This window comes from Tursiops truncatus, chromosome 7, assembly GCF_011762595.2.
Source record: "Tursiops truncatus isolate mTurTru1 chromosome 7, mTurTru1.mat.Y, whole genome shotgun sequence".
Classification (NCBI taxonomy): domain Eukaryota; kingdom Metazoa; phylum Chordata; class Mammalia; order Artiodactyla; family Delphinidae; genus Tursiops; species Tursiops truncatus.
Genome location: NC_047040.1, coordinates 61,364,838 through 61,377,074, shown reverse-complemented (window position 1 = coordinate 61,377,074; position 12,237 = coordinate 61,364,838). Strand labels below are relative to the sequence as shown.

At 41.8% G+C, this 12,237-nt stretch overlaps 1 protein-coding gene across 1 annotated transcript; it reads right to left on the bottom strand.

Annotated features, from left to right (window-relative positions):
• Positions 1–2,538: 2,538 nt before the first annotated feature.
• On the bottom strand, positions 2,539–9,188 carry LOC117313005 (large ribosomal subunit protein eL31-like). The gene is given in 3 exon segments (XM_033860345.1): positions 2,539–2,684; positions 2,687–2,897; positions 9,132–9,188. Coding segments are annotated over 3 exon segments (414 nt in total).
• Positions 9,189–12,237: the final 3,049 nt, after the last annotated feature.

Here is a 12,237-nt window from a genome sequence, read left to right as displayed (position 1 = left end):
CTGGAGAATATGGTGGTTCACTTACACAGGTTGAATATAGGAAGTATATTGTTTTCTATGCTGTAACAAATTAAAGCAACTTAGTGGCTTAAAACAGTACAAATTGATTATCTTACGGTTCTGGAGGTCAGAAATCCAAAATGGATCTCACTTGGTGAAAACCAAGGTATCAGCAAGGCTCCATTCTTTCTGGAGGCGCTAGAGGGAATGTTTCCTTGCCTTTTTTTTCCAGCTTCTAGAGCCCTCCTGCATTCCTTGGCTCAGGGCCCCATTCTTCCGTGTTCAAAACCAGCACTGTCTGACTGATGCTTTTTCACATTGCCATCTCTCTAGCCCTCTCTCCCCTGTTGTGATTTTTGTGAAATTAGCATTTGTTAAGTAGACCACAAGGGAAAGTGAAATAGAGAAATTTATTACTCATGGGTCCTAGAGGAGGTACATGGCACATGTCAAAGGGGCCACGGGGTGGGGGGTGTCAAGGTGCAGGAGAGAGTGGGCAGCAGGACCCTGGGTACATGTCTTACTTAGGGTCTACAATTGAGTGTTTTTGGGGTTCCTAGGCTAAGTCCAGATTGGTGGATTCAAACTAAAAAGAGCAGAGTTTTGGTAACCTCTGTGGAGGTCTTATCTAAGTGGGGTGCACAGGGGAAGGAGCTGGGAAGCAGGAGAGACTATTTATCACCAGGGGCACTGGGAAAGTCATATCTGGGATTTATACTTACTTGTGAATCTGCAGGCTATTGTCTAGTACATGGGCTGTTATCTGGGCATGCACTTGAGGGAGAGGCTAGTGTCAGTTCAAGGCCCCTGTAGGCCACTTAGCCACTCAAAATGAATGCCAAGGCAGCAATATTATGAAATAGTTTAGCTAAATTCTCAACACCCTTCCTCCCTCTTCTACCTTAAAGGCTTGTAATTACTTTGGGTCCATCTGGAGAGTCCAGGGTAATCTTCCCTATCTTAATGTCAGCTGATTAGCAACCTTAATTACATCTGTAGCCCTAATTGTCCCTTGCCACATAACCTAACATATTTATGGGTGCTGGGGATTAAGACATAGACATCTTTGGGAGGTGGGGGGATTATTCTGCTGGCCATAGGTAATATTGTGTGTTAGTTGTTTTGGAATTTATGGTATGGAGCTTGGAAGAGACACTTTGGCTGATGATATACACCTTATTTAGGAGTCTTAGGAGCTTAGACTCAGCGAGATAACACATAACAGAGATATCTCTTTAATTCAAGATAGTAATCAAAGGTAAGGCATTGGTAGCCCACAGAGAAAGTGTAGTCTGAATAGAAGAGGACTGAAAGTAGAATTATCTTAAATGGTAAACAACATTTAAGTGGTAGTCCAGGAAAGAAAAATGCACAAAAGAGAAACTGAGAAGAATAGCCAAGAGGAAAATCAGGAAAGTGAATATAGTAGATACCATTGGTCGCCTGCTTAGCATCATCCCTCCCTGCTTCTTTGCTAAGAGACTCCTGATTCTGTTCAGATATTCACTCCACACACACATAGCCATGGGACTCAGAAAAGATACCCTCAGCCAATCAGTGTATGGCATTTCTCTGGTGACTATTACGGTTCCAAAAGTGGACATGTGACCTCCATTGGCCCAGTCAGATCAAGGACTTTATTTCATGATTGGGAGGAGAGGTTCCTCCATTCCTCTGGTTGGGAACCAGGAAGCATGCTGCGCTGCTTACTGTTGGCAGCCATTTTGTGATCATGAGAGGAACTAATCTTAGGATGTTGTGGACAGTAAAGCAAAAAGAACCTAGATTCCTGGTGATGTTCAATCATGGTATCCATTGCTCTGGAGCCAGCCCTCTATTTGAGCTTACTGTTAAGTGAGATAAACTTTCTTATTGTTTAAACCAGTTTGGATTGAGGTTTCTTTTACCTGCTGCCAAAAGCATCCTAACTGACATCTGAGTACAGAAATCCAGAAAAGAGTTTCAAGATCTGGGAAGATCTACTTGGCCAGAAGTTATAGAGAGGACAAGTAAGGTAAGAACTAAAAAGTGTGATTGGACGGCAACAAAGAGGTGGTTGGTGACATTAGGGAGAGCAGTGTCAGTTGGCTGGGGGAGGAAGGAGAGCCGTATTTCAGTCAGTTTGAGTGAATTGGAGTGAGGAAAACAAAAATAAGGAGTTTGACATTGAAGGTAAGAAAAAAGATTAAGTGTTGTGGAGGACATAAGGCAAAAGGAGTATTATTTTTTAAATATTTAAGATGAGCATGTTTAGTAGGAAGGATGATAGTCATATGTACTGATAGCCTATTATGTGTTAGGCACTGTACCATATGTTAATTCCGTATGGTAATGTTATATGTTAATTCCACATGTTAATATTTTTAGTCTTCATAACACCTGCATGGGGGTAGATGTTATTACCCTCATTTATGTGTGAAGAAATTGAGACCTAGGAAAGATTGAGAGTAACTTTCTAAAGATCATAAACCTGGGAATTGGCAGATTCACATCCAGGTCATTTGTTTTTGATGGTTTTATAACTTTGTCAATCAGAGGTCAGTTCTCATCCACACCGACTGAATGTAGATTTTTGGAAGTGGTGACAGATACATAGGTGACCAATGTATAGAGCTTGTTTGGTGAATCTTCATCCTCATTACATTTTCTGGACAGTCACACATGGATACAGTATGGGACATTCTTATTCCTTCAGCCCAGGCAGCTTTGCTGAGCCTGGCGTCAATGAGCATATCTGGAATTCGCATCTCCTCCGTGGCAAATTTCCGAATCTCTATGAGTGCCCAAGGGGTGTGCGTCTCGAAACCCACTCCATGGATGTGCTTGTGAATGGAGATGGTGTATTCTCTGGTCGCTACCTTATTGTTGGCAGAACGGCCCTTGTCCTTCTCACCACGCTTCTTTCAGAGCCATTCACAGGGCCCGGGTTAGAAAGGAAGAGCATAAGGTATTCCAAATCCAGATCATTTTACTCTAATGCCCTACCCTTCACTGTACTTCCCTCCCTAAGATTCCAGTAGAGAGGAGCAGATTGAAGAAAGGGGAGTGATTTATTAAGTAAAGACCATCTAATACCTTAGAGAATGTATATAACATAACCTCAGTGAGTGGCAGTTGGTTCCATCTGGACCACGCTCCAGCAGTCCAAACGTGGAATCAGAATTGACTGTCTTTTGTGCTTCTTATATAGCCTTCAGTTACCCTTCATTTCTTTATATAGTTGACCCTTGAACAACGCGGATTTGAACTGTGCGGGCCCACTATACGTGAACTTTTCTCAGTAGTAAATACTACAGTACTATACGGTCCACAGTTGGTTGAATTCACGGATGCCAAACCACAGATGCCGAGCGGCGGTTACTGAGGGCCAACTATAAGCTATACTCAGATTTTCGACGGCACGGAGGATTAGCACCGCTAACCCCTATGATGTTCAAGGGTCAACTGTATATTAAGCAAGGTGATAACCTACATTCTCTTCAATCGAAGTGTGTTTTTTCCCTTTAACTATACCCTTGGTTAATTACATGTAAGGTATATGTAATTTTGGTATTTTGCCTGGAATATTGATGTTGGACAAGCAAGAGAGGTGGGTGGGAAGCACTTGACCAGAGCTCATGTGCCAGATGTGAAGGAAAGCCTGGATCCACTGGAAATGTTTTGCAGTTCTGGGCAAGTGTCCTATATTGTGCAGTATTGAGAATTCACAAGAGGCAAGTAAGATGTAGCCTCCAAGGCCACACTAAGGAGGACAAAGGTCTCTCTGATTGGCTTTCCTAATAAACTACCCAGCTGACTTGGGATATGTTACAGTGCAGGGTGGGGCTGTGTGTGTGCAGGAGTTGGAGAGGCTTGTTAAGTAAAGCACTGGGAGATGAGATGGACTTGAACAGCCTTGTTCATAATGCACCCTTCTGAACCAGGAGACAGCCTATAGCAGACACTGGTTGATTCCCCCTCCAGCCTTTTCAACCTAGGTGGTAAGTCTAAGCTAATCACGGTACTCCCATCCCACTTGCTACTAGTTTGTTTGTTTGTAACAGCTTTGAAATGTCATTGACATAAAAATTATATTTTTGTATATATTTAGGGTGAACAACTTGATACACATATACATTGTGAAATGACCACCACAATCAAGCGAATTAACATATCCATCACCTCTACATAGTGACCTGTGTGTGTGTGTGTGTGTTGAGAAGATTTAAGATCTATCCTCTTAGCAACTTTCAAGTACAGGCATACCTCAGAGATATTTCGGGTTCAGTTCCAGACCACCACAATAAAGCTAGTATCACATTAAAGTGAGGCACATGAAGTTTTTGGTTTCCCAGTGCATATGAAAGTTATGTTTACACTATATTGTAATCTATTAAATGTGCAGTAACATGTCTAAAAAAATAATATGCATACCTTAATTTAAAATACTTTATTGCTAAAAAATGCTAACCATCATCTGAGCCTTCAGCAAGTCATAATCTTTTTGCTGGTGGAGTTCGAAATATTGCAAAAATTATCAAAATGTGACACAGAGACACAAAGTGAGCAAATGCTATTGGAAAAATGGCCCCAATAGACTTGCTTGACCCAGGGTTGCCACAAACCTCCAATTTGTAAAAAAACGCAATATCTGTGAAATGCAATAAAAATGAGGTAGGCTTGTGTATACAATAAGTATGTTAACTATCGTTACCATGCTGTACCTTAGATCTCCAGAACTTATTCACCTTACATAATTGAAACTTTGTACCCTTAGACCAATATCCCTTTACTACTAGTTATTACTAGACATGGACAGAACTCAGCCAGTCTCAGCTAATAAAACATGAGACAAGAAAGCATAGAGCCCTCATGCATACTTGCAGCATCTTAGAACCATGGGAAGCTTTATGCTGAAGCCAATGCTAAGGACAGCGGAGGAGAGAAAAGAAGAACCTGGTCCTTGATGACATTTTTATTGACAGTCATCTCTGGTTTAGCGCCTGCCCTACCTCTGAATATCCTACGTAAGACAATAAATTTTCTTACTGTTTAAGCCAGTTTGTTTCTGATTTTCTATTACTTTGCAGCTGAGAGCATCCTACTGTATGTATCTGCCACAGCATAGCAAGCATAATGACACCAATAACATCCTCTAAGACTGTAAGCCTAACTGGACTCTTTAGGATACCGTCAGGTCCCCAAGGGTCATGGCCACTCAAAGCCAAGGAAGAGGAATTGGCGGATCCTTGTGCCAGTTACAGGTGCAGGTATGTCAAAAGTAGAAATATGAAACTGGCTAGAATGTTTATCTCTGGGTTGTGCAAGTGAGGAGGGGAGGTAGGTAAGAAAAGCTTTACTTTTCAATGTATGCATTTTAATTTTTTTTATCATAGGCATGTGTCACTTTTATAACTAAAAGCTTTTTATTGTGCTAAAATATACAATTTACCATTTAACCATTTTTAAGCACACAGTTCAGTAACACTTAGCACATTCATATTGTGAAATCATCACCACCATCCACCTCAAGAACTTCTTCCATTTTCTCAAACCAAAACTTCGTACCCATTAAACAATAACTTCCCATTTCCCTCTACCCTCAGTCCTTGGCAACCACTGTTCTACTTTCTGCCTATGAATTTGACCTAGGTACCACAAGTAAGTGGAATCCTCCAGTATTTATCCTTTTGTGACTGGAGTATTTTACTCAGCATAATGTCTTCAAGGTTCATCTATGCCCTAGCATGTTTCAATACCTCATCCCTTCTTACGGCTAAATAATATTCCATTGTGTATGTATATCTCACTTTGTGTATCCATTCATCCATTGATGGGCAGTTAGATTGCTTCCACCTTTTGGCTATTGAGAATAATGTTGCTGTGAACATGTGTGTACAAATAACTGTTCAATACTAAAAACTTTTAAATTAAGCCTCTAATAGGGCAGGATGAAATCTGGGGGAAAAATTAATGAAAATGTTCACTATGGTTGTGTATGGGTGATGAGGTTATTTCATTTTAGTTCATTATAAAGTCACAGACTTTAACAATCATATATTAATTTAAAGGAAGAAATGTACTTTTTTAAAAAAAAGAAAGAAACTTAAAAAGAAAGGATAAACAACAAGGTGCTACTGTATAGCACAGTGAACTATAACTAATCTTCTGGGATAAACCATAATGGAAAACCATAATGGAAAAGAATATTAAAAAAAGAATGTATACATGTGTATAACGGAGTCACTTTGCTGTACAGCAGAGACTGGCACAACATTATAAATCAACTATACTTCAATTTAAAAAAAGACTAAAAAAAAAGTTAAAGTAAAACTGACCTTAGGAACAGAAAAGTTTACACAAGGAAGGGAGGATATAGCGCAACATTCACGAATTGCCTATTGTACGTGAGGCATATTAGCAGGCCTTAGTACACTTTTTGGTGTGCTGGAAGCTTCTGATGAGGATCAATACTAATAAGTAAATAAATAGGTCATTAAGTTCAGAAAAGAAATGTCTGAGACAGAAATGCTGATCTTCATAGAATCTTAACCAGTTAGTACACTCACAAACTTGCTTACTCTTATGCCCAGTTGGATAAATTAAGTAGAAACAATTGCAAATCATCACCTATAGCCTCCAAAAGACCTTGTTATTTTAGAATTGATTATGTGTTGGGTTGGCCAAAAAGTTCGTTCAGGTTTTGCCATAACCTCTTCCGAACGAACTTTTTGGCCAACCCAATAGTTCCTATTGTTGCAGAACTGTATCAAAAAAAAGTTTAATAGTTGGTTAACTTTCCTGAGCTCCTTCCCCTGCCTTTCAAACACTTTAGCTTGCCCCCTCTTCTACTCTGTAACAAGACTTTTGGCGTTTCATGGCCCCAGGTCTCTAAATGTATCTTTGCCTCAAAGAAAAATTATTCTGAATGTCTTTCCATGAAAAGGATTACTTGAAAACAATCATCCTGTTAAGATGATGCATTTCACAGTTCCTTGTCTACCACTGGATAGTGTGTTAGGAAGAAAATCTCTTTCCCATCATACTAGGCACCAAATTCAGTTTCATCCTGTTGGCATCTGAAGAACTGAGCCAAAGGTGGGGCAGAATACTTAAATCAGCAGACAACATCGTCATCCTACAGCCACCTTCCCTTAGCTCACATCCCACCAATGAAACAAAATAAGAGGAAAAATATTAAAAAATCCTATGTACTAAATGGAATTAAAAGAATACTTTTGAGAAACTTGTCTCAAAACAAACTTGCAAAACTGAGATCTTTTGCCACCTGTTAAGGCAGGGGTTTGAATACTAATGTAACTGGCTGCTTCTTCATAGGCTAGTTGAGGTCTCCTAGGTGGTTCTGACTTTGGGGGACTTATTTCTTCCTTGTCTACTTTTTCTTCTCACCTCCTTATCTGAATCCAGATGAAGAAAAGAAAGTGATGCAAAACGACTGCCCATAGTCATTCTGCAGGCACTAGGTGCCTTCCAGATGGCCACCTGAAGATCTTAGGAATATATTGTCTATTCAGATGCACAAAATAAAAACCAGCCAAATATGCAGTGGGTGGTTATAGTGCTCCAGGAACCATTCTGTGCTGGGGATACATTGGTTTAAAAAGAAATCCCCGCCCTCATGGAGCTTACATTTTAGTGAGAAGAAAGAAGCAATAAATAAGTAAAATATACAATATGTCAAGTGGTAAAGAAAAAAAGAAAGTGTTAGAGGAAAAAAATAGGGTGGAATAGGGATTTCTATGACCGGGGGAGATTTGTAATTTTAAATGGATAAAGGAAGGTCATTGAGAAAATAACATTTGAGCAAAAACCAGAATGAGAAGGAACAAATCCTATGGATACGTGAGGGAAGAGCTTTCCAAGCAGAGGAATATTTATTGCCAAGTCCCTGAGATGGGAACATGCCAAGAATGTTTAAGAAACAACAAGAAGGTCAGTGTCATTGGGGCAGAGTGAAGACATCGGCACAAAACTGGCTCCCTTTCACCCCTTCTCAGCTGAGTCTGAATGTTCCATCAGAAAATTTTCTCCTCTAGGAATCAAAACTCTCTGTAGATTAAAAGGCCTCTAAATCGCTGAAGAGAAAGCCTTCAAGTCTGTGTCAAGGGATGATGAAGCTCTACTGAAATGGGCAACAAAATAAAACACATATTAGGCTTAGCTTATACATCCAAGGAGAAAACATTTAAATGGATAAAATCACTGTTGAACTAAGGGGAAAGAACAGGAGCCGGAGTTGACATACATTGAAATTCATAAACCAGGCATCACTGAACTTGTGAACATGGGTTTTATGGACATCAAATAAGACAGCCCACAAAGCTAATGTTAGCTCCCATTTTATTGATGAGAAAATTTAGACTGAGAGCATTTAAATAATAGCTGATAAGTAGAATTGAGATTTGAACTCAAGTCTGACTAAAGTTATTGATTTTCTTCCTGTAACAAGCTGCCTTGAAGACCTCAAGAGGTCCTTGAGTCCATAGCATTCACAACAGGAGAACATTGCCCTGTGAGAAGAGTCATGAAACACTACTAATTAATTATTTTAGATGAATGAAGCCTTATCTGGTCTCATCTGATACCCTAACCCTGCCATTATGGGAGTCCAGAGAGATTAAGTGATTTTCCAAGGCCAAATGATTATTATGTGGCAGAACTGGGAGGCCTCACTGAGCAGTGCACAGGGCACTGAGATGGAAGGGAGAAGAGTTTCCAGCCTGATTCTCACTAAGTGTGTGCTCTGGGAAATCCTGAAACTTCTCTGGACTTCAGTTTCTTTGCAAAGCAGACGATCTCAGGTGATGCTTAAATGAGAATTCAGACAATAAACACACCGCATAATTTCCAGGAGATTTATTTTTCACCTCTATAACTATTTCTGTAGTCATGATTCTAAAGTGAGAGACAGGCACAGAGAAGGAGAGAGACAGAGACGTCAGAGGTCGCTAACGTGCCCCACCCCCTCCACCACCGCTATTAGGCCAGACTGGGCCCACCCACAGTAAGCAATCCTGGGCAGCCAACGCCAAGACCTTTCTCTGAGTTCCACCTTGGTTCTCCCTGGCAGCCTTGGTGTGAGAGGCTGTACTCGTCAGCTACTGCCACAGAAATGATGCATCACACATTACCTCAAAACTCATGGATTTGCAGTTCAGCTCTATTCCTGTGTCCAAAGCAAATCGCATGGCCAAGTCCAATATCAAGGTTGGTGTGTGTGTGTGGCGGTGGGGGGGGGGGGCAGTGGTGACGGCGGGGAGAGTATACGGTTCTGATTCAGGGAAGTAAACAAAAGTTTTACCAGTTCAAGTCTTCCTGTGCTTCAGTGCATGTCTGTGGTTTATCCCTAGCTATGTAGTTGAGACAATGTGACCCAGTGAAAAGATATTGACTATCATTTAATCTGCATATTTAGGGACTTCTGAGATTTCAAGTTGTTGCAGTTCTAAAGGATCCTTGACTCATCCAAAGGCAGAGAAAACAAGACCTCAGCCTTGCACCTGAAAGTAAGAAAGAACGAGCTCCAGGTAACTAATTGGGAAAACCCAAGGCACTGATTTGCAGCTGACACAGGTGAGAACCTTGGGTGTGAATAAATTCCAGTGACCTCTTACTTGTTAGTTCTTGACAAGAAAGAAACTAAGCTAGAATAGCAATGATGAATCCCACCTGTTAAGCTTCTGTTTTCTCCCGAGTAACTGGCCAAGGATTAGGCCAGATAGGGAAGGAATCTGATCAGGAATAGAAATTTATCAGATTCTCCACAACTAAGAACCTTCCAGAACCTCTCATACACAGCAGTCCTAGGCACCTACATCTGAAAGCAAGGGCTAAATACCTGTTATTCTAAATAGTTCAAGAGCTTTTACACTGAAAAAAAAAATAGATAAAATACAGTTGACCCTTGTACTACACAGATTTGAACTGTGAGGGTCCACTTAGATGCGGACTTTTTTCCATAGTAAATACTACAGTACTACATGATTTCAGGTTGGTTGAAAGTGTGGATGCAGAATCTAAGATACAAAGGAACCGTGGATGCTGAGGAACTCTGTACATGGAGGGCCGACTCAAAGTTATACGTGGATTTCCCACTGTGGTGAGGGCTGGCTCCCCTAACCCCCGGAGGTTGTTCAAGGCTCAACTGTATCGCTGTTCCATACTCTGTTTCACTAAAAAGCATCTCATTTGGGAAATCATCTTTCTTCATTCCACTCTTTTGGGAAAGGACTGATTTTGCCTTAGTTTTTGTTGAGAGAACTGAAAACATAGATACATCTTAGAAGCTGTCAGAATTGCAATCCAGACCTGTTATTTCCCTGGTGTCCAGTTTCGCAGTGGAACACCTTGCCTAATTAATACCAGAGTTCCTGTCCTGAGGCTACCTTTAAAGAGCAGCTCTGTGGGAAAGAGTTGGATACTCTGCATCCCCTCCTCTTTCACCAAAGGGACAGAGATTCTGAGTGTTTCCAGCCACTTCCGGCAGCATCTCTCAGCATTTAAAAAAAAAAAAAAAGGCCCTGCTTTGTGAAATATGGCAGAGTATGAGTGTGAACTGGAAAGGGCCTGCCAGCAGTTTTCCTTCAAGAACTGCTCCCTTGTGGAACCCGTTGTTCCCTCAGAAATTGTAATCTATCGCCACCTGGCGGTCCCTCCGTCGTCGTGTTTGAAATAGCGAGAACTGGGCATCTTAAGATGTGCCCCAATACAAATTACTCTGTCCTCTTTGATTAATTTCTTTAATATTAGAATATTTTCATCTTCTGAATAGCAAGGGGGAAGGGACCATATGACGATTATCTGAGGAACTCAGCGCTGTTCTTTAGAAGAAAAGGTTGTAATTTCCGGAGTCCTCTCTGGCGGCGTTCTGGCTGGAATTCTCCCTCTCTCGCCACACTTTTAACCCTTTCCCATCTTCCAGGAGTGAGTGTGACGTCGTCTGTTGTGGGTAGGGGTGTTGATTTAGCTATGGTTCCCAAAGAAAGTCCAGAATGATTTGGGGAACTATCTTTAAAGTACACAAACACACCGAATAGACCTTCGCTCCCACTTACGAAAAGCCGAGTGTACGGTTAACGCTGCCCACAGCCCTCGTCTCGGGAGACAGACGTTTAAAAGGTGAACACTGCCATTTTTTCCCCCTCTTTTTTGGTCGTAAATTAGATGCTTAAAATAGACCTTAACGAGCAGGCTGAAATGAACCAACACTGTGGCTCTAAATTACCTTTCCTGGAGGCTAAAAATGCTAAATGCATTAAAAAAAAAAAAAAAAAGATTGACGTTTCATATTTACTCACCTTGACGCGGACCATATTTTACGCATAAAAAATCTCCCCCGCAGCCCATTTGGGTGCCCCTTCCACTCCTTACTCCACCCACTCGCTTTTTTTCCTTTGACGAAAGGCTCGTCTCCAAATCCAAATCCACTTGGAATATCTTAAAACCTCCCGGGGAAAGGGCATTGTGGGCGGAGGGTCGTATTCCCAAGTCCCAACCATCCTTGACCTAAAGGAAGGTTGTCCTCGGAAGACATAATCGAGTAGCCTGGGTTGCAGGCTGGCAAAACCTCCACGCCCGGCAGAGAGAGACCAGAGGGGTCGCCCTCGCCCCCTCCTTCTTCTGCCTCTGGACGTCTTGTTCCCATTTCTTCAAAGCGCTAAACCTTCGATCAAATGCAAACGAAACATCTGGGCGGATACTACTCCCTTCCGGGCCACCCCTCACCACCGGGAAGAGTCCCCAGAGAGGATATCTTTTTCCCACCCCCAATATCCAAAGCATCTTCCCCCGGGAGTCATAAAAGATAAAAAGAAGAGTGGAAAAATACAGACAAAAATATAGATCCCCAAATATTCTGAAGAGCCGAAAGACAACCACAACGACCCTCCTTGCAAATTCTTACCGGAGAGGCAAGAATGGGGCGACATACTCCACCACCACCGCGCCCCAACAAGGGAAACAAAACCCAGCAGTTACTGCGGGGAGGCGGATGGGGAGAGCTGGGCGGGTTTCCTAAATGCTGGAGACCTAAGCGGACTAACCGGAGGCTTAAGCGACCAAACCGTGGGCTCTGTCCTTGGTGCTGAAAGAGCCGTGCCCTAAGTCCGAACTCGCTGTGCTGAAACTGGAATTCCAGGCCCTCGGTTCTTTACCATCTCCGCTGAGCCCAAGAGTCTGGGTTGGAATGAGAGATAATTGGAAACTAAATCAAAGCCATGAAGTCCCCAACTCTGTTAC